Raw genomic sequence first — 21931 nt, forward strand, 5'->3', positions numbered from 1 at the left:
CGGTCAAGTGCTTTTTTTACACAAGGAATTGCAGATGCAATAAAAGGAATCAAAACAATTGAATAGAACAAATATTAGAATCTAATCGTAAAGCCCCTACTGAGTTAGGATTAGGTTTGTTGACAGCCCGCCATTGTTTGCCGTTGATAGCCAATTCTTTCCCAACAGGGCTTCACTGGCTCCACATGCGAATACAACGGCCACGCTTGCGGCAGCCTCCGGTGCCACAACGGCGGCACCTGCATCTCGGGCCAAAAGAGTCCCAAGTGTCTGTGCGCGCCGTTTTTCACGGGGCCCGAGTGCCAGTACCCCGGCGAAAGCCCGTGCAAATCCAACCCCTGCTACAACTCGGGCACGTGCGAGGACGCCGCCAAGGCACCGTACTACCGCTGCGTCTGCCCCGCCAACTTCGACGGCCTCTGGTGCCACATTCTGGACTACAGCTCCCCGGGCGGGCCGGGTCACGACCTGGCACCGCCGCCGCCGTCGGCGGCCGACGAGGCCTGCGAGATCCCGCAGTGCGAGGAGCGCAAGCACAACCAGGTGTGCGACGTGCTGTGCAACAACCACGCGTGCGGCTGGGACAACGGCGACTGCTCGCTCAATTTCGACGACCCGTGGAAGAACTGCTCGGCCTCGCTGCAGTGTTGGCGCTACTTTAACGACGGCAAGTGCGACGCGCAGTGCGACAACGCCGGGTGCCTCTACGATGGATTTGACTGCCAGAATCTGGAAGGACAGTGCAAGTAAGTCAAAAAAACTTGCTGCCATGTCATCCGTCAAACACCTTCAACTTGATGTATTCCGCCCCGCAGCCCGCTGTACGACCAGTACTGCAAAGACCATTACGCCGACGGCCACTGTGACCAGGGCTGCAACAACGCCGAGTGCGAATGGGACGGCTTGGATTGCGCCGACAACATGCCCGAGAAGTTGGCCCTGGGCCAGCTGGTGGTGGTGGTCCTCATCATGCCCGAGCAGCTCCTCAACAACTCCTTCGGCTTCCTGCGAGAGCTCAGTCGCGTCCTGCGCACCAACGTGGTGTTCCGGATGAACGCCGAGGGCGAGACCATGGTCTACCCTTACTACGGCAGCGAGCAGGAGCTGAAGAAGTACATCGTCAAGCGCTCGGTGGACACCTGGTCCGACGTGCCCGGCAAGGTGGTGAACGTGGTGAAGAGAAGCATAGATGGGCTTCGGTGGACAAAGAGGGAGCTGGATCACGTGCAGATCAAAGGGTGAGAATCTTTTTTCCTGCATTTTCTATCAAGATATTGAAGATGATCAGGCAACTATACGTGTTGACTTGGCCCGCTAGCTCCATTGTGCTCTTGGAAGTGGACAACCGTCAGTGCGTCCAGCAGTCCAGCGAGTGCTTCCAGAGCACCACCGATGCCGCCGCCTTCCTTGGGGCGTTGGCCTCCAGCGGAAAACTGGACGTTCCCTACACCATTGAAGCTGTTTATAGTGAGTATAACGTCTTCTATATATTATTGAGTTTCTACGCAGAAGATAGTAAACACATGTTATGGCACAACTGAAGGTGTGTAACTATCATTTCAGACTTGCCTATAAAAAATTCAAATCTTTCGAACCGTGATATAGTGGGGGGAACGCTACAACTGAAGTTAAACATGCTTCGTTCTGGAGTCTTTCCACACGTGCTCTCATGCACAAGTGGGACACGTGCGGGGGCGCCCAAATAAAAAAAAAATGGAAATATCCTTGGCACCCGCCCACCCTGGTCAGGTCTTAACCCTGCCGCTCTTTGATTGTGTATTTGTTATGCGGCCATGAACAAATGCAGTGGCGATCAATCAATCCTTTTTTTTCTGGCTGCTCTTAAATCCACCGGCTTCAGGCTCCAAAATGCTTAATTGCTGCAAATCAACTCAATGCAGCTCTCCATCGCGTTTTTTTTTTTTTTTTTTAAATAATTGTGCGTGCACGGGTGCGAGAAGGGCTGCTGCTGCTGCTGCAACCTTCACCTCGCTGAATGTAATACCAGGACTTAAGGCTTTAGGTTGGGGAGGGGAGTTTATCATTTCAAAATCGTTAGTAGAGGGGGGGGGAGAAAAAATTGATCGGGAGTGTGCTAGAAGTTGGGAGTCTTTGTTATCTGGAAAATCCGAATAAATCCTCCGTCTTTACAGCTTAAAGCGCGTGCAGTAATTTGAAGTTCATTAATCCCCCCCCCCTCCTTTCTTTTTTTTCTCTTAAAGAAGAAATGGTAAAGTTGTCTCTGGGTACCCGGACTTGAAAAGGGAGTTGGGAGGCTGGTAGTGGTCTTTTTTTTTTTTTTTTTCTCCATCACGCCCCATTCTTTGCACTTGTGATTATTATAGGCTAGATAGTAGAAGCAAGAGTTAGCGACGCGCACACTTCTGGTCCGTCCTCGGTCCCGTGACCATGCTGTGCCTTCTCCCGCCAGGCGGCGCCGACCCGCAGCCGCCGCAGGAGCTCTACCCGCTCTACCTGGTGGTGGGCAGCCTGGCCGTGCTGGCCTTAGTCGGCGTGGGCATGGTCGCTGCCCGCAAGCGCCGGCACGAGCACGGGCGCCTCTGGCTCCCCGAGGGTTTCAAGACCACCGAGCCCAGCAAGAAGAAGAGACGCGAACCCGTCGGGGAGGATTCTGTGGGATTAAAGTAAGTTACTTTTTGACTCTTCTTTTTCGTATTGGAATTCCTAAGAATGATTTTTATCAGGCAAGAATATGGAAAGAGATGGGAAATATGTAGAAAAGCTTCTCGTGTTGGTGTTTTGCTTTGAAAGTACGAGAGTTTGGGAATCTAATTATTGGTTCCTTTGCCCTAAATGAGGTGAATATTTTGAAGTCGGAATGGTTCCAAATATTCAAAAGATGTGGGAGGAAGAATCAAATGTATCCAATATCTCTCATGAATTTTATAGTGGACATTTGTCATTTTGAAATAGTCATAATTGGGATTATTATTAATAATAATAATAATAACAATAATATGTGGAAGAAGCCTGAGGTGAAATATTCATGTATCAGGGTATTTTATTTTAAACTGTGTGGAATTTGGAGTTGGTAAGAATGGAATATGGAAAATAGTTCCCAAGTCGGATGTATGTATGTAGGGAATTTTACTGTACAAATTGGCGATGTTGTTCAGATTTCAACGCATGATAACATTTTGAAGCTGGAATAGTGTGAATTGATCAAGAAATCATTTGGGATTTTTGCACGGCTAAGTCTAAGATGCTAAACATTTTGAAGTTGGTATGGTTTCGTTTGGTCAATAAATGTGGAAGGAGTAAAATGCCCCAAGAGTGAGGCAAATAAGACGCTCTGTTGAGTTGCGCTTTAATTGACAACCAAGGGGTGGGCTGTGAATTTGATCAATGCCAGTTGTTTTTACCATTAATGGAGCACCACTTTGAAGATGTGGAGCAATTTCACCGTAATCTTCACTCGTTGTCACAGGCCGCTGAAAAATACCTCGGATATTTCACTCATGGACGACGGCCACGATTGGGGAGAAGATGAGACTTCGGATGCCAAACGCTTCAGGGTAAGAAATCAGCAAAAAAATAAATGAAATAAAATGGTGTGTTGTCAGAGAAAACAAAACTACTCTGCTACAGCTTTGTGATTTTATGTAATCGTTCTGTCAAAATAATTTTTCAAATATGGTTTGACAGACTTTTTCTTTTTTTTCCCAGTATTTTTATCTGAAGTTTTTGTAGAAATATTTCACACTCTTTTTGTATTTTGTCTAATCTTTTTATGTGATTTTTTTAATATTTTGTATTATTGTCTTTTTTTGACACATTAGTGTTTTTTTTTTTGTCTGATATTTTCTATCACTGATTAATATTATTGTCACGTTAGTTTTGCATTTGCGTCCTTCCATTATTTGTTTTCCTCTTCAGCAGTTTGACGAGCTCGCTGTCCTGGACGCGGGCGAGCGCAAGGACAACCGGCAGTGGACCCAGCAGCACCTGGACGCAGCCGACCTGCGCGTCCCCTCCGTGGCGCCCACACCCCCACAGGGCGAGATTGACAGCGACTGCATGGACGTCAACGTGCGAGGACCAGGTGGGTGACAGTGTCTAATTAAGGAGAGAAATTGCCATCTCGCACGTTATTTATTATATTTATTATATTTATAAATAAAGTCACACATTATTTATTCATAAATATATATATATATATATTCCTAAATAATGTACAATAATATGATCATATATATTTTTTTACCTTCCCTCAATTTTTATTTGTTATTTATATGTCTACTGTTTTCTGTGTGTCTTGCTTGATCAATAGGTTTTTTTTTTTTCCTCTGATGGTAATCTGCTTCAATTTGTGCAAAAATCCATATTAATGACATCATGCAAAAAAATATTAATATTTCAAAAATCCTTCATTTAGGACCAAAACAAAACATTTTTTCCTCCTTTCTGTCTCATCCAATCAGGTTATTTATTATTTGTTTTACTCGTGTAGCGTTTAGGTTAATGTTTTTTAAATCACTTTTAGCAATCTGAACAGTGCATACGTGTCACATGTAATTAATTACATGATCCTAAAATAGCTTGACGCTAGCATGTTGTGTGTGTCTTGTGCTTTCTGTCAAAGCAGAAAGCACATCACGTTGCCAGTGTGTGATTTGCGTTGGCGTGCACGCGGGAGTTGCTGCAGGCAAGGGATCTTCTTCAAAGCAGCCGGTGCCTGGGGGGTTAGGCAGAGTGGGTTGGGGGGGGGGGGGGGCTGATTCCTGATCAGATTAATCATTGCAGTGACAAAGTAAAAAGTTATTAGTACAAGCGTGAGATCTATTTGTTTTAAATAGAAGCATAAATTTCAACTGTACGTTCTAAAGTTTAACAAAAAAAAATAAAGTTAGAAATATTGTAACATTCAACTTTTTCACAATGTTATTTGTAATTTTAATCTATCAATTTTTGAACTTTTTCTCATAACCTTTCAATGTGGGCTTAATTGTGTTATTAGAATATACAGCGGACTAAGCGTTGACAACCAAATATTTTTCATCAAAGAAATGGTCCTAGCCTCTGGGCAAAATTTTGGTGTCAACCTATTCAACTTGGTCACCCTACATGGCCAATCACCAGCTAGGACAAATCAAAGTAATGGGGTTAACAACTCGCCGGTGCACTTTTTTCGCCCCCGCCGTTGCCGATCGATGGGCTGGGATCGACCAAATCTCCGGGATCCGCGGCCCGACATTCCTTTTGAAGAAGAGGAAAGCCCGGCCTGAGTATCTGCGGCGAGCCGCCTCGCTCAGTCAGATATTGAGGTTCGCCTTTTTTCCGTAACCCCCCCGAGCTTTTCTTTTCTTCTGAAGAGCCGCCGAAGCCTCCATCGAAATCCGTTATTCAATTTGTTTGTTGCTTTGTTTTGATCGGCCGTTGCTTTGAAGCGTACCCTGTTGTCTTCCTTTCTCTGCTGAGTCTTAGTCTTCCCCCCCCTTTTTTTTTTTAATTTTTTAAATAACCTCCTCTATTTGGCTGCTTAATCATAACCACGAATAGCAAAAATCCATTCCACTCTGCATGCAAAAATAGCCTACAACGTAACACACTTTTGCTTCCGCCCACATCAGATGGCTTCACACCGCTGATGATCGCATCCTGCAGCGGTGGCGGCCTGGAGACGGGCAACAGCGAGGAGGAGGAAGACGCCTCGGCCAACGTCATCAACGACTTCATCTACCAGGGCGCCAGCCTCCACAACCAGACGGACCGCACCGGCGAGACGGCGCTGCACCTGGCCGCCCGCTACGCCCGCTCCGACGCCGCCAAGCGGCTGCTGGAGGCCAGCGCCGACGCCAACATCCAGGACAACATGGGCAGGACCCCGCTGCATGCCGCCGTGGCCGCCGACGCCCAGGGAGTCTTCCAGGTCTGTTCCTTTTGAGATTACCAAACATTTGAGGTCTCAGGGAGACATTTTCCCAAGGCCCCCATCATAATCATAAACTATGTGTACCCCTCAATGTCATAGAAATTCAAAAGTTATCTATTTAAAAAAAAAAAAAGGAACGCTGTTATTTTGGGTGAAAACGATCCTTCGTTCGAATGGAAAGAAAACCCTCCTATTCGCTGTTTTGTTTTTCCTCAAGCCACAGCTGTCTACTATATTAAAACGCCATTGCTTTGGCGCCCCTTTGTGGCGTCTTGGTGCCCTGTGTACAGATTCTCATAAGAAACCGCGCCACCGACTTGGACGCCCGTATGCACGACGGCACCACCCCCCTCATCTTGGCCGCCAGGCTGGCAGTGGAAGGCATGGTGGACGAGCTCATCAACTGCCACGCTGATGTCAACGCCATTGATGATTTTGGTAAAAACAACAACAAAACTGGAATCAAATTTTGGATTATGACATTGCGTTTGTCCTCTCAGGCAAGTCAGCGTTACATTGGGCCGCCGCTGTGAATAACGTGGCGGCTGCTGTCGTGCTGCTCAAGAGTGGCGCCAACAAGGACATGCAGAACAATAAGGTACCAAAACAGCATTTACATCTATGTAAAATGATAAAAATATGTATCTATATACACTATTATAGAATATAAAGTTAGATGACACTACAAATATAAGAATATTAGATTAAAAACACAAATATATACACAATTACCGTATTTGTCTTTGAATCCTTTGATCCGTACCATCAAGAACCGTTTAAGCATCGCTTCCTGTCTCTCGTTGGGTTCACCTCAGGAGGAGACGCCGTTGTTTTTAGCAGCCCGGGAGGGAAGCTACGAGACAGCTAAAGTCCTGCTGGACCACTTTGCCAACCGGGAGATAACGGACCACATGGACCGACTTCCCCGAGACATCGCCCAGGAGCGAATGCATCACGACATTGTCCGTCTGATGGACGAGTACAATCTAGTGCGGAGTCCCCCCATGCACGCGGGTGCCCTGGGTAACGCCTTGTCGCCCCCGCTCTGCCCCAACGGCTACCTGGGCGGCATGAAACAGCCCCCGCCTCAGGGCCAGGGCCCGGCGGGCGGCAAGAAGGCTCGCAAACCCGGCGCCAAGGTCTGCAAGGACGCCAAAGACATGAAAGTGAAGAAGAAGAACTCGCAGGATGGGAAGCCGCCCGGCAGCTTGCTGGACAGCTCGGCCGTGCTCTCCCCGGTGGATTCGCTGGAGTCGCCTCGCGGCTACGGCTCGGACGCCGCGTCCCCGCCCGTTATGACGCCCGCGGCGCTGAGCCACCTCCAAACCATGTCGGACCCGCACATGGGCGTCGGCCACATGGTCATGCCCAGCAAGCAGGAGCTGGCGCGGATGCAATTCGACCCGCTCCCCCCACGCCTCACGCACATGCCCGTGTCTGGATCCACTGGCCAGTGCGACTGGATGTCCAGGATGCAGTTTGGCGCCATGAGGAACAGTGCTCAGCACGGGATGATGACTGGCCCCCACAGCGGGCACCCTCAAATGATGGCCTACGCGAGCATTCCCGGCAACCGCCTCAATCCAATCATGCAGCAGATGCAGAACCTCCAGCAACTCCAGAACCAGAACTTTATCAACGCCGATCTGAGCCCCCCGGAGCTCCAGCAGGGTCCCGTGCCCATCCGCACCATCCTGCCCCAGGAGGCCCAGATAATGCCGGCCGCACTGGGCGCCCAGTTCCTCACGCCACCCTCTCAGCACAGCTACTCGGGCCCCGTGGACGGCAACACACCCAGCCATCAGGTCCAGGTGCCGGACCACCCCTTTCTGACGCCTTCGCCGGGCTCGCCCGACCAGTGGTCCAGCTCCTCGCCGCACTCCAACATGTCGGACTGGTCAGAGGGAATCTCCAGTCCACCCACTAGCATGCCGGCCCAAATGGGACACCTGGCAGAGCAGTTCAAGTGAAAAAGGGACCCATCGCTCTGTATTTTATTGTATCTTTTTACCTTCATTTAATCATGTCTCGTTTGCTCGAATGATCCGGTATATTTTTGTAAAAAAAAAAAAAAAAAAAAAAAAAAAAGATGAAACGGGCGACTCAGAATATTTTATATGCTTTTATACCACTCTTTCCCAGCATTTTATTGAGCCAATACATTACATCCATAAAGTCTGCGATATTGGGATTTACGGTTTATTGGCTTCACATGGCCATTACAGAGTTCATTAATAAATCAAATAAAATCAACACACTCTTGCTTTTTGCACCATGTATTTTATTCTTTAATTATACTTTATCCTTGTTTAACTCCTTGTTGGAGAACAGCAAGTTGTGCGAAAAGTTTATCGATGGTCAAATTTAGGTCATGCATTTTACGTTCACCCTGCAAGCCCAATATCACAAACCTTTTGGAAGAGTGTTTTTCTTTAGAAAAAATATTTGTACTAAATAAATCAGGTCAAATTTGGACGTTTGGAATTGCCTTTTTTTTTTCTTTCTACTAACCGAAACATGGCTTTCATCCACTATTGTTTCTTTTTTTCATTTTTATTTATTAATGTCTTTATTTAAAAACATTGCCTGCCTGTAGATGTTGCTGTTAAATCCTGTTTACTCTTCTGTTCTGTTCTATTCTTTTACTTTTTCCATACATACACTGGCTATTTATTTGTTTCCTTTTGGCTCAATTTTATTTGTTGTGTAGCTAATCTTTGTATCTAAAGAAAATTGCATTCAAGGGGCATTCCATGGAGAACTTCCAGTGTTACGGGCGTGTTTGTGTTTTTTTTTTTTTGTACAAAGTAAACGTATGACTGAACAAAAGGAAATACGAATATGTACAGTTTAAAGGCCATCTTGGAGATTGGCTGTGTTAAACCAGGCTTTATATTAAGTCCTGTGTCGTTTGTCAAACTGGCCTGTTTGGGCACTGAGTCTTGTCAAGCAGGAGGGAGTCAAGGAAAGAAAACACACCTTCCTCCAATTTGTTTGAGCCTATGGCTGTGTTCCCCATGTTGTAAATAGTTCATCAATTTCCCCTGTAAGCAAGATTTTGTTGAAGAAATCTGATGTCTTAAATCATAAAATAAATTTGTGTATGTTTTCAAATGTTTTTGCTAAATAAAAAGGGTGACTGTACATCAATATGTTTTACATGCACCCTGAAATGAGATTTTGTTTTGTAAAAACATATGACTGGCATAGAAATCCAGTGTGGAAAAAAATGTTTCTCGGCCTAATAAACGACACCTCTTGGTTTTAAAATTGTCCTGTATTTTTTGTTGCGCAAGTGATAGAAAGTACTGGTAATACAGTAATAACGTTCTGATTACAGTTAATATTTACAGTACATTCAGTTAATTGTTATGAAAAAAAAATCAAAACAAACTATGAATATTAAACAATTAAATAAATAAATAAATAAGAAGTGTGCTAACTGAGCATAACTTCTGGTACCATGTGACCATGCACGCGCAACGTTCCGTTCAGCTTGTGTTTTATGACGAATATCTCCTCCTGGTGGAGGAATCATGTCATTACGTCAGTCCCTTGCGCCAACCTTTCATTGGAGCAGCAAAGCCATTAAAAAACATTTTGCAAATTCGCATTATTCATTTATGAACATTTAACCACACAATTCGCACTTAAGTCTGTAATGAGTAAGGAGTACACATGTTTTACATTGTTATTCATTTAGTGGACTGAATAACTGATGACTAACTGATGAATAACTGATGGCTGATGACTGAAATGACTTAAATAATCATACAATTATTGTAATTATATCATAGAAATATTTATCTTACTTTACGTTTTCAGAAAACATTTTAAAGGTTTTTTTCACTGGACAACAAATCCCATGATGCACCGCCGCCACTGTCCAGTTCAAAGTTGAAACGTGACAGTAAAAATAGGCTTTCCCCGCTGTCAGCGGAGCTTGCCGTTAGCGCTTTGTAACGTGAAAGCTGGAGGGGGGTCGCGGAAATAAGCCACTAATTTTGGCCGGGCCACGGAGCAAGCTCGCCGGCCTCCGAGTACCCAAAAATGTCCCTTTACCGAAAGATTTAGCCGTTAGCCGCCGCGAGCTTTGACACAACCGACTGTGAGCTTTGCTAGACAGCTAGCCGGAGGAGGCGGTGGATGGTGGCGCCTCATGTAAAATAACTGCTGCTAAGCTAAAATATATATATATATTTTAGCCGTAAAAAAAAGACCCAAAACCGGGGCCGCCATGTTCGTCCAGGAGGAAAAGATGTTCGCAGGTAAAGTGTTGAAGATTCACATCTGCACCGTGGACGGCGCCGAGTGGCTGGAGGACATCCCGGAAGACAGCACGGTGGAGAAACTCAAGGAGAAGTGCTTGAAACATGTGAGCTTTCCTCCCTTTTTATGCTTGTTTGCTCTGCGAGTGTCAGCCGGCCCTCGTATTTATACTTAAGTTCATATAAATGGCGAGCGGGCTGGGCTGGCTTGCTGGCTGTGGTTATTTTTAGGCTCGGCTTCCCTCCCTCAATCTCCTCACTTCGTCTCCGATACGAGCAGTTCACTTTCCCTTTTTGGATGTGGCTATATTTATGACATGTAATATTATACACTACATACTCGTATTCAGTTTCATTAGCCTTACATTCTGCTTTCAGAACATTAGGGACATAAACGTCTGTAATCGTCAGTATACTTTGTAAAGTAATATTTTGTGTGTGTGTATTTGATTGTGCCTATGCGCGAATGATGCTGTTGATAAAGGACAATAATAAAACTGAAAAAATATTTTTTCCACCCATGTTTTGGTTTGGTAACAAATGTGTGTTTTGTATGTCGCAGTGTGCGCAAGGAAATTTGGACGACCCCAAGACACTGACCCACCACAAACTCATCCACGTTGCCACAGAGCGAGTGCTGAGTGACACCAAAACAGTGGCGGATGAAAGCCTCAAAGATAAAGGTAGCAAGAAAGCCATTCTGTCTAATAAGAAACATTCCACAAGGAAGTCTTTTTTATTTTTTCAGATATTCTGCTGCTCATAAAGAAAAGACCACCGCCAGCGCCTCCCAAAATGGCGGAGGTGTGCGCTGAAGAAAAGGTAGGACCAGAGAACTCTTGAGAAGTAGAGATGAAAATTCAGTTTCACTGTGACAGTAAAAAAAACTGCATACTGGATGAATAATGTTATCACAACATTGCTAAAGGAAAGTGTTGTGCTAATGCATCAGAAAAAACACGACAACAAGGCCCCGGACAAGGACGCCATCTTGAAAGCCACCGCCCACCTAAGCACTCGCCACTCGGACCGCATTGTCACGCAGCACAACATCAGAGACGTAAGTTGGACTCGTTCTCGTCAAATGGCCCCATGCGTTTGCACATCTGCGGCCTCTGTTCTTCGGCTCGCCTGCGTCCTCATCAAGTTTTTAACAATACGTAATTGAATTTGATGACAAACCTTTGGAGTTGCTTGGGAGGACCTAACTAAACTATTGTTTGGAAAAAAATTGGTGAAAAATGAAACGAGAAATAATTTTAGAGTGTACACAATATGAGCCAAAGTCCTCGCCAAAGAAAAAGTAAAGCAGCTTCCCTGACTTAATTATTAGCCGTTGTCCAGTTTCAGACGGAGCTCCGAAAGATCCTGGTGTCCCTCATCGAAGTGGCCCAGAAGCTTCTGGCCTTGAACCCCGACGCTGTGGAGCTTTTCAAAAAGGCCAACGGTAGCGGTTCGCACCTCAATGAATTTTTAAAAAATGTTCTCCTCACATAACCCGCATCTGTGCTCCGCCTGCCCGCAGACATGCTAGACGAGGACGAGGACGACCGCGTGGATGAGGCGGCCCTTCAGCAACTCACCGAGATGGGCTTCCCCGAGAGCAGAGCCGTCAAAGCTCTCAGACTCAACCAGTGAGTCTCGCGTCGGGGCGAGTCGCCGCTATGCAACTGCTCCTCCTTTTCACCTTGTGTTTTTTTTTTTGTTTATTGCCTGTCTTAGCGCTTCCTTCTCAGACTTTCCCACTTGCAAGCTTTGCCCTGCCGTGGCGCTGTGCCTCTTTTTCTGGCTTTTTGCTCGCCCTACTGACTGACTGTGTCCTACTGTGTCTTCTCCGCCCAGCATGTCGGTGACGCAGGCCATGGAATGGCTGATCGAGCACGTCGACGACCCCTCCGTGGACACGCCGCTGCCCAGTCAAGATGCTGCCGCTTCTTCTTCTGCTGCTGCTTCTTCTTCTGCTGCCGCGACGGCCGGCGCCTCCGCTAACCCAAACTCGTCGGCCGCGAGCTCCTCCAAAACGCCTCCCTGCTCGTCGGCCTCGCGACGCAGCCTGTCCAGCACGGACGAGAGCGGCGGCGGCGGCAATCGAGCGGATGACCTCACAGAGATTTTCAAGAGGATTCGTAGGAAAAGGGAGTTCAGACCTGACTCGAGAGTAAGTGCCCCGTCGTGGTTGTTTCCTCTGCCGACTCGATCCGCTCGCCGTTGAGCACAGGCGTCTGCTTTGCAGGCGGTGTTCGCCCTGATGGAGATGGGCTTTGAGGAGAAGCAGGTGATCGACGCGCTCAAAGTCAACAACAACCAGCAAGATGCTGCGGTAGGCACACGTGCCCTTATTTGTAGCAAGTTACCCATGGATGGAAACATAAGCTTCTTTTTATCTCTTGAATAAAATGACGTATTGTAATCACAACAGCTTTACTCACATAAACTGAAAAAAGCCCTTTTTGTTCAATTTTTATTTTTTCCTCCATTGAATGTTATGCATTTAGAGCACAACATTCTCCTCAGAGAATTTCTTCTTTTAATGACTGGAATGAAATGACATTGTTACAGTGCGAGTGGTTGCTGGGAGACAAGAAGCCATCTGCAGAGGACTTGGACAAAGGCATCGACACCAACAGTCCGCTCTTCCAGGCCATCCTGGAGAACCCTGTGGTCCAATTGGGTTTAACCAACCCCAAGACTCTCCTCGGTACATGCATGCATACATACATACACGCTCGCTCGCTCGCTTTTTGTGAGATTTCGGGATTGATCCTTACCCTAAGTCCGTTTGTGATGACCTGAGCTCACCCGATCCGTTTCCCTGCGCGTGTAGCCTTCGAGGATATGCTGGAAAACCCGCTGAACAGCACCCAGTGGATGAACGACCCTGAGACGGGCCCCGTCATGCTCCAGATATCCAGAATCTTCCAGACCCTCAATCGCACATAGGGGCGAGAACCCCACCCCCACGTGTGAATGTGGCCGCTGCGTGTGTAATTAAAGTTGTACCTTTACAGTAAATATTTATAACAGTAAAGTATATGAAAAAAAATATTATTACAGCGACTATACAAAGTTCTATTTACGAGCTTGTTTTTACATTCTAACTAGAGCAATTTCTAGTTATTTTGCAATATCATTGTTGCCACCAACAAACACACAAACGTGCATGACCAACGTTTACGCCTCACCTTCGGCATTGTGTATCGTTACGTGTGTTTTTCTTTTTTATTTATTCATTTGTATTCTCTTTTAACCCTCCTGTTATATTCACAAGAGAGTATTAGGGCCACAATGAAAAGAAAGATCCAATTTCATCTTTGAGATTAACAGTAACATTTTTAACCATGTTCTCATTGGTTTTTAAGTGCAAGACAAAACAATGACATGCAGTTTGACAATTGAACACACTTGCCTTCGTTGGTCTACTTCCATGGCAAACAAAAGTAAACACAACACATCCTGTTTATACAGAAACAAAAAATATTGATCGACTGGATCATCCATGGAATTACTTCCCCCCCCCCCCCAAGTCTTGAAAGGGGGGGGAACAAATATTTAATTTAAACATTTGTATATTTTAGGAGATGAGCACACGGTCTAAAATTGAATCTGCCCTGCACACTTAACAAATGTTCTTTCACTTCAATTTAACGCTTTGTGTCATGACAGGAGGGTTAAAGACACACGAACGAGCTGGCCTAAAATGCACAGTACGTTCCGCCTGGTCCGTAGCAAGCCATGGCTAACCTGTAAAGAACAAAAAGTCCCTTTTGTTTGGAGGACGTGGGACAAACATGGATATTATGGAAAAAGGGGGGTGAAGAACGATTGGCCTTCTCTTAACTTGTGAATGCGCTTGTCCAACTACTGCTACGTTTGAGTTTCCCATTCTCGAGCAAAGCTCAGCAGAAGAGCAACATTCCCAACAAGTTGTTATATAACACTTATGGATTTCCAAGAACGTCCACGTCTTTGCCTCTCTGTGACTCCTCCTCCAGTCCCTGTCCCAGCTGATGGCAGAAAAAAACAGTGGCATCTGAATTTTAAAACGTGAACTGCCGTGGTTAGAGAACAGCAAGTTATGCAAAACTTACTAAAGCGTTGAACTGTTGGATGTTTTCATTCAAAGGTTTACAAATTAAGTTGACCTGTAAAGGTGAAATTGCTCATTTCAGATTTATCCTGAGTTGTCACCACAAAGTCCAATATTAAGACATTTGTAAGGAGTGTGTTTGTGTGTGTGTAGGACACGGTTGTCGACGGTTACTCTTCTTATTTATATGAAAAGAAAATTATTTATAACAAGCCCGTCTTTGAATGTGAAGAAAAATGAAATTGGTTTGAATCGTCGCGTCTATCATTAACACTTTGTTAATTCAAACACGACCTGTGGTGGTTTGTTTTTATTTCAGCGGTTACGCGTCAATGCGTCGTGGAAAACTATCATTTTGTCTCCTGGTGTTAACGTAAGCTTTGTTTACGAAATTAATATACCAAAACGTAGTTTTACGGTGACTTTTTTTTTTTTTGCATTTGGATGAGTGCTCGGAAAACGTTTTCTTTTTTTTTCTTTTGCGTTTCTTTTTTTTTTTTTTTTTCTTTTGACTCAAAGTTTCTTAATCTTGTGACGATCGCCTCAACTACGCCCAAAGACATCTCCACCTACTACTGACATCGACGTCAACCACAAGATATTTTCTTGTTACACTTTTATGCCAGATGTTTCTGGACATTAAATACTGCGCCCTTGATCGAAAAGCACAAGAAATGATACATTTAGACAAGGACGTTTTTTTTTTTTATTCTGAAGTATACTGATATATATTTCAGTCACATTTTGTTGGGACTTTAATCTTTTTAAGTGACTTTTTATTTTTAAAATAGTGACTTAATCAAATATTTTCCTTGAAACTTCTCATTTTCATCTAAAGTAATATGACACGTATTGCAAATCAACATGAATGCAATTGCTTTTGATAAAAAAATACACATACTGTATTTGTTAATATGACAACTACGAGCGTTTTTTTTCTCTCTCCATTTTCCCTCCACATGTACTTGAGTGCTATAAGAATGATTCAAGAATTATTTAATTTTTGTATATTTAGAAAAAAACTGGTAAAAATATAAGGACTACTCAAAAGTACAATTGTAGATTGAAGTGTACTTGCTTTTATCCTCAAGTGCATTTCACAGTCTGTCAGTACTGTTATATTTAGTACAGTATTTTATACATTTTTCCACCTCTGGTTACAATTTTCACATTTCCAACAAGCGTTGCATACGTTGCAAAGACAACAAATAAAGCACATAAAGCATAGAAGGGAAATTACAATAAGCACTGTATACGTTTCAAAGACAATCAAGCACATAGCGCAAAAAAGTGAAATTATGTCATCAGCCGATCCGAAGCAGCGGGGGAGGGGCCAGTCAGCCTGTACGTCATGATGACGCAAAACAATGGGCGGGATCGTATAAAAAGCACCTCTGCGGCTCTTCCTGCCGCCACAGACGGAGACGTTCTGTCAGCCCTCGGAGCTTCCCTCGCTCTTCTTCCGCCTTCCTCGTCGTTCGGCCAGTTTGCCCTCTAACAACTTTAGCCATCACCATGGCAGCGGTCAGGACTCTCAGGAAACTGTGCCAGCACTCTCGCCATCAGCTGTGTCTCCTCCACACGTCCGCCTCGAGGTGAGCCCGCCGCCATATAAACGACCACGCTACTACTCAACATGGCTTCCTTTTTCTTCTGCACGTTTTCTGTCGTCGAAAATGTCTGCTTCTACTCTGTGGTTTTTTTCTTTTACGCTTTAGTATTACTCTAGTTCCAATCGAGCCTTGAAAACGCGAGTTTTTAACTGGCCAATATACCAGAATGTAGCTCCTCTCTTCGAGAGAGCGCCCTCTATCGTCATGCCGGTATTAGAGCACGGTGGCTGATGAAATCCACCCGAGCGTTTGCACCCCCTGTTGCAGTTTTGCAGGGAGGTGATGACATGCCCTTACACGCACATATGCACACATTTCCAACGTCAGCTCCTTCACATGCACAATAAAGACCCACACTGCTACATATTAAAAGGTAAAATGTCCCGTACTGCCAATTATTAGTCAATTTAATTAACTTTTACCTCGTGTCCAGCACAAGTCAAGTCACAAGACGAGCCGTTTGGTGATCAGGGCTTGCATGTGCATCATAAAATTTGATCTCAAGTGCATACTGTACTTGAAATAGAAATAAATTCTCTCGTCAGCAAGAAAGGCATTACTGTATTAAGGATCGTTCTTTTTTTTTTCCTTGAATTATTGGTTTTTAACATTATGTGGACATCAGTTTGAGGAAAGATTAAGCGTTTTTGTTTACCATATATTTTTTTGAAGATTTGTTAAAAAGAAGAGGTTTATTTAACGTTTTATTTTCAGGAAATCCTGTATAATTTAGAAGTAAGCAACATGAATTTTAAAACTGTTTAGTCCATATATTTTCATCTCAGGGGAAGAAAAGTTGCAAACTAATTATTTTTTTCCCCACTCCATTTCAATTGTAAAAGATATACTTGTACTAAGTTCATTTTGTTTTTCCTTATTTAATCACTTCACTGGTTTCTTTTATATCAAACAAATTGTTTTAGGTTATTCACCGCCGAAACATGTCAGGTGAATAACCTAAAACAATTTGTTTGATATAAAAGAAACCAGTGAAGTGTAAAAGATATACATTTTGAAGGAAAACCACTAGCATATGTTTGTAGTTTTTAAATTCCACTTCATTTTATCATATTTTATTCCAGGTTAGGAGTCTAAGCAAGTGTATTTTTAATTTAATTTTGTACACTTTATACTGACGAAAATAAATTGTCCCATTTTCAAATGTAGGTGCGTCCTCGGGTTGTGCTACTTTTCTTCCCCAAGTTACTGTAATTTGCTTTGGCATAACAAAAGCGTTGTTACATCACCAGTCAACGCCTCATTGCTCTTCAATTCCTTGCCAGAGCATTCTCCTCCCTCTGATGTGTGTTTTGGGTTATGTAAGCGTAAAAGTTGGCCCTGCTAATTGTTTGGCTGGCTCTGTGGTCACACAGTAAATTACACCCCTAAGTCTTTTTGGAAAAGACTTTTATTTTTCTTCCTTGGAACCTTCTTTGCTTCGCTGGCACGGGGAAGTCATTGCTCTGGAGTTAGCGGGCGGCTCCAGTGTGACTGTGTGTGTGTGTGTGTGTGTGTGTGTGTGTGTCAACATATGGCCCGGACAGCTCGAGCGGCAACTAATTTTAGAGGCTACAGGTGGTAGTGTGTGCCAGAGTATGCAGCACTGTACTAGATATAAAAAGTATTCACACTTGTTCACACTTGAATATTACCCAAAAAAATGGTAGTTGTATTAAAAAAAATCTTTTTTTTCTTGATGTGTGCTCGACAGGCAGGAGGCGGTTGTCATCTCAGGAAAGAAGCTGGCACGCCAGATCCGGGACGAGGCACGGTGCGACGTGGAAAAATGGATGTTGGCCGGACACCGGCGGCCTCACCTCAGCGTCATTTTGGTTGGCGACAACCCGGCCAGCCACTCGTACGTCCTCAACAAGACCCGATCGGCCGCCGATGTCGGTGAGGACGCACGGGCTGCAGATTTAAGATTTTCATCTCTTGCGTGTTCCAAAATGATGATTAATAATCACATTCAGTTGAGTGAACATTTGCTGCGTCTCCCTCAGGAATCTCCAGCGAGACAATCCTCAAACGTTCCGACATCAGCGAGGAAGAGCTGTTGGACCTCATCTTTAAGCTCAACACGGACCACCGCGTGGACGGCCTGCTCGTGCAGCTGCCTCTGCCAGGTGGGTAAACGTTAAGAACGGACGCAATATCACCTATGCTTCAAGTTAACTCTTGACAAGAGTAAAAAAACGAAAGTTCAGAAGTTTCTTAACGTACTTCAAAATAGTTTCTTGTTACCAGATGGTTGCAAAGCATGACTGCTATTATTTTGACCCCTGCGCAAAATGTGTGATCATGAAGCGAGGTGGAGCATAGAGCCTAAATGATCAATGTTTGTCGGCATGCAGATCACATCGACGAACGCACCATCTGCAACGCCGTCGCCCCCACCAAGGACGTGGACGGCTTCCACGTGGTCAACGTGGGCCGCATGTGCTTGGATCAGTCCAGCATGTTGCCCGCCACGCCCTGGGGGGTCATGGAGATCATCAAACGCACAGGTACCCGCGGCGCCCACCTAGCGATGACATTTTTGCCTACACTTGGGAGGCGGCGGCGTGTCGTGATGGGTCTCCTCTAAAGAACGGTGTGTTTGCTTTGGCTATTCAGGCATTCCCACCGTGGGCAAGAACGTAGTGGTGGCGGGCCGTTCCAAGAACGTGGGCATGCCCATCGCCATGCTGCTGCACACGGACGGAAGGCACGAGAGACCGGGAGGTAAGCTGATGTGGTCGAGCAAATCTCCAAGTCTGTTGGAACACGGACACACAGTGCTCTTGTGTTTGACCACCATGTGCCCCTGTGTGCTCCCAGGTGACGCCACTGTGACCATCTCCCACCGTTACACTCCCAAGGATCAACTCCGACATCACACTCAAATCGCGGACATTGTCATCGCCGCCGCAGGTGTGACAAAACTTCCTCCTCGTTGTGTCATCCGGGTTGTGTAAACGGCACCAAGATTCTTATTGTTGTCGTTCTCGTTTGACCTCAGGAATTCCTAACCTCATAACCGCTGACATGATTAAAGAGGGTGCGGCTGTCATTGACGTGGGCATCAACCGGGTGCAGGACCCAGTCACCGGCAAGAGCAGGCTCGTTGGAGATGTGGACTTTGAAGGTAAATTTGAAAACAAAACGTACAACCTTTCAAGATGAAGATGTTATCGATCTCAAAAACAACATTTTGCTTTAGAGAAGAGCCGATAGCATTATTGTTTGTATCTGTTGTTAAAAATATTTTTTGCGTGTGTGTCAGGTGTAAGACAGAAGGCGGGCTTCATCACGCCGGTGCCAGGTGGTGTGGGGCCCATGACGGTGGCCATGCTCATGAAGAACACCATCAAAGCAGCCAAGAATGTCTTGCTCTATCCTCCTGAGAGGATTCGCATGGCAGCCGCATCTTAATTGAGGGGGAAGAGACCCCAAAACAAAAAACATTCCACAAACCCCTTTCACTCTCTTTTCTGGGACTGGAGGTATAGTTTAAGGCTTCCCTCTCTTTTTTTTTTCCTAATTTTTAATTCCTTTCTCATGCCCACCCACACTTGACTGTTACATCTACACATGTGACAGAAATCAGTTTGACTTTGGGAATATTTTGTTAAAAGAATCACAAGAGATTTTTATTTATTGCTTCAACGGCGTTTAAAGTATTTAAGGGCACGTGGCGGTGTTCACCTCAAAAGCAAAGTGGTGCAGTGTTGAGCAGAAAAAAGGGCTGACTCCATCAGGAGCGCGTTGACCAGTATACAAAAGCTTTAAGATTCACTAATGCCTTTGTAAAAACTGAAATAAATATTTGTGACTATTCTACAGACTGTTTTTTCTGTTTTCTTTCAGTCAGTCATACTTTAGTATAAAGCTTCTCCACTCCCTTTTCAAACAACTTTAACATTCTCCAACAGTTGCACAGCACTGACATAGGAACTCCTACAGTAGTGTGAGTGAACGATTCGTTCAAAACAACGAATATCTTTCAGTGAATGAGTGAACGAATCACTTCCTAAAGTGAGTCGTGAATTGCAGTTCCGTAGTGAGTGAACGAATCAGTGAGTGAGTGATCTGCATTTCCAGTTCATCGCGAGAACGGATCAGTGAGGGAACGAATCCTGACTTTCCCGTTCGCGAACGAGCCAATGAGTGAAGTGCCTTCCTTCCCGTGCATCAACGGATCAGTCAGTGAAGGTGTTGCGTCTCCCTCCTGGCGTGAACTATGTAGAAAGAAAGAACCACTCACTGAAACTCCACTTCTTTTACGCACGTTTTCTCCAAGCTAACGGCTAACTTTATTGCATGAAGGGATGCGCCGTTATGCAACAACGGGGAGATTATGCTTCTCTTTGGGTAATCTTGATTTTATAACACTTAAAATAACGTGTATGTATATATACGCCTAAATATTGTTATCCAATATATCTACTGCAATTTCACATTTGATTGCTGGTTTGAAATTTACTTTTATTATTATTTTAATTAACATTAAAACCTGTTAAAACTTGTCTGGTGTTTTTTTCCTTGTTTTTATTTTTTGGGCATGAAAACAAAAATCTGACATTTGGTTAACTGCTTTATATGACAATATTTTACGTATTTTACGTTGTGTAATGTGTTGGTGTCCCCCAAAATAAAGAGCAAGTAGTCAAAAACACATTCTTGATACGTACAAAAAATGCATAAAGTTATTAGGTACACCTGAAAATGGCAGTGTACCTAATGGAGTGTCCGTGTGACGTCACAGATCAACCAGCCAATCAGGAGGTGGGGGTGAGGGCGGGTGTGGCACTTTTCACTTTCAGTTAAGCTTTGGCCATGATTTTTCCCTAATGAACTGGCCTGTTATTAGGTACACCTAAAAATGGCGGTGTACCTAATGGAGTGTCCGAGTGACGTCACAGATCAACCAGCCAATCAGAAAGTGGGGGTGAGGGCGGGTGTGGTACTTTTCACTTAAACCAGGGGTGGCAACCTCCAGTTCTCGAGGGGCCGCGTTCCAATATGTTTTCCAAGTGACCCTCGTTAAACACACCTGCGTGAAAACTTTTAGCTCCTTTTGAACGTGAAAGGAGCTAAAAGTTTTCACGCAGGTGCGCTTAACGAGGGTCACTTGGAAAACATGTTGGAACGCGGCCCTGAGGACTAGAGCTTGACACCTGTGGCCTTTGACTATGATATTTCCCTAATAAAGTGGCCTATTATTAGGTACACTTGAAAATGGCGGTGTACCTAATGGAGTGTCCGTGTGATTCCCTCGTTAAGTGCAGGTGCGTGAAAACTTTTAGCTCCTTTTGAACGTGAAAGAAGCTAAAACTTTTCACGCACCTGCGCTTAACGAGGGTCACTTAGAAAACATGTTGGAACGCGGCCCCGAGGACTAGAGCTTGACACCTGTGACCTTTGACCATGATATTTTCCTAATAAAGTGGCCTGTTATTAGGTACACTTGAAAATGGCGGTGTACCTAATGGAGTGTCCGTGTGATTCCCTCGTTAAGTGCAGGTGCGTGAAAACTTTTAGCTCCTTTTGAACGTGAAAGAAGCTAAAACTTTTCACGCACCTGCGCTTAACGAGGGTCACTTAGAAAACATGTTGGAACGCGGCCCCGAGGACTAGAGCTTGACACCTGTGACCTTTGACCATGATATTTCCCTAATAAAGTGGCCTGTTATTAGGTACACTTGAAAATGGCGGTGGACCTAATGGAGTGTCCGTGTGATTCCCTCGTTAAGCGCAGGTGCGTGAAAACTTTTAGCTCCTTTTGAACGTGAAAGAAGCTAAAACTTTTCACGCACCTGCGCTTAACGAGGTTCACTTAGAAAACATGTTGGAACGCGGCCCCTCAAGGACTGGACGTCGACACCCCTGGTTTAAGTGAAAAGTGACACACCCGCCCTCACCCCCACTTTCTGATTGGCTGTTTGATCTGTGATGTCACACGTACACTACTTTAGGGACGCCTCCATTTTCAGGTGTACCTAATAACAGGCCAGTTCATTAGGGAAAAATCATGGCCAAAGCTTAACTGAAAGTGAAAAGTGCCACACCCGCCCTCACCCCCACTTTC

General features: G+C 44.8%; 3 protein-coding genes across 5 annotated transcripts in view; all 3 read left to right on the plus strand.

Annotated features, from left to right (window-relative positions):
* The window catches only part of LOC148397646 (neurogenic locus notch homolog protein 1-like), a 39058-nt gene extending 29895 nt beyond the window's left edge, over positions 1-9163 (plus strand). For 2 of the 3 annotated variants that reach the window (XM_088375918.1, XM_088375916.1), the window contains exons 25-34: positions 169-746; positions 816-1238; positions 1319-1467; positions 2432-2645; positions 3449-3536; positions 3898-4063; positions 5592-5890; positions 6184-6331; positions 6394-6491; positions 6709-9163. In XM_088375918.1, coding sequence (XP_088232044.1) covers positions 169-746; positions 816-1238; positions 1319-1467; positions 2432-2645; positions 3449-3536; positions 3898-4063; positions 5592-5890; positions 6184-6331; positions 6394-6491; positions 6709-7863 — 3318 coding nt within the window. In that variant the 3' untranslated portion in view covers positions 7864-9163. The remainder of the gene's footprint in view (positions 1-168; positions 747-815; positions 1239-1318; positions 1468-2431; positions 2646-3448; positions 3537-3897; positions 4064-5591; positions 5891-6183; positions 6332-6393; positions 6492-6708) is intronic. The other variant, XM_088375917.1, reaches the window with a different exon arrangement.
* A 611-nt stretch (positions 9164-9774) lies between these two features.
* ubac1 (UBA domain containing 1) lies at positions 9775-14541 on the plus strand. Its single transcript, XM_088376655.1, has 10 exons — positions 9775-10268; positions 10724-10844; positions 10910-10983; positions 11114-11221; positions 11506-11608; positions 11687-11795; positions 12004-12319; positions 12395-12481; positions 12721-12859; positions 12986-14541. Exons 1-10 carry the CDS (start codon positions 10131-10133, stop codon positions 13099-13101), a joined length of 1311 nt encoding a protein of 436 aa, XP_088232781.1. The 5' UTR covers positions 9775-10130; the 3' UTR covers positions 13102-14541.
* A 1094-nt stretch (positions 14542-15635) lies between these two features.
* On the plus strand, positions 15636-19683 carry mthfd2 (methylenetetrahydrofolate dehydrogenase (NADP+ dependent) 2, methenyltetrahydrofolate cyclohydrolase). The gene is made up of 8 exons (XM_088376656.1): positions 15636-15843; positions 17573-17757; positions 17865-17987; positions 18216-18368; positions 18478-18585; positions 18682-18774; positions 18863-18988; positions 19127-19683. Exons 1-8 carry the CDS (start codon positions 15764-15766, stop codon positions 19273-19275), a joined length of 1017 nt encoding a protein of 338 aa, XP_088232782.1. The 5' UTR covers positions 15636-15763; the 3' UTR covers positions 19276-19683.
* The last annotated feature ends 2248 nt before the right edge of the window (positions 19684-21931 follow it).

This window comes from Syngnathus floridae, chromosome 5, assembly GCF_059516105.1.
Source record: "Syngnathus floridae isolate MCC-2025c chromosome 5, RoL_Sflo_1.0, whole genome shotgun sequence".
NCBI lineage: Eukaryota > Metazoa > Chordata > Actinopteri > Syngnathiformes > Syngnathidae > Syngnathus > Syngnathus floridae.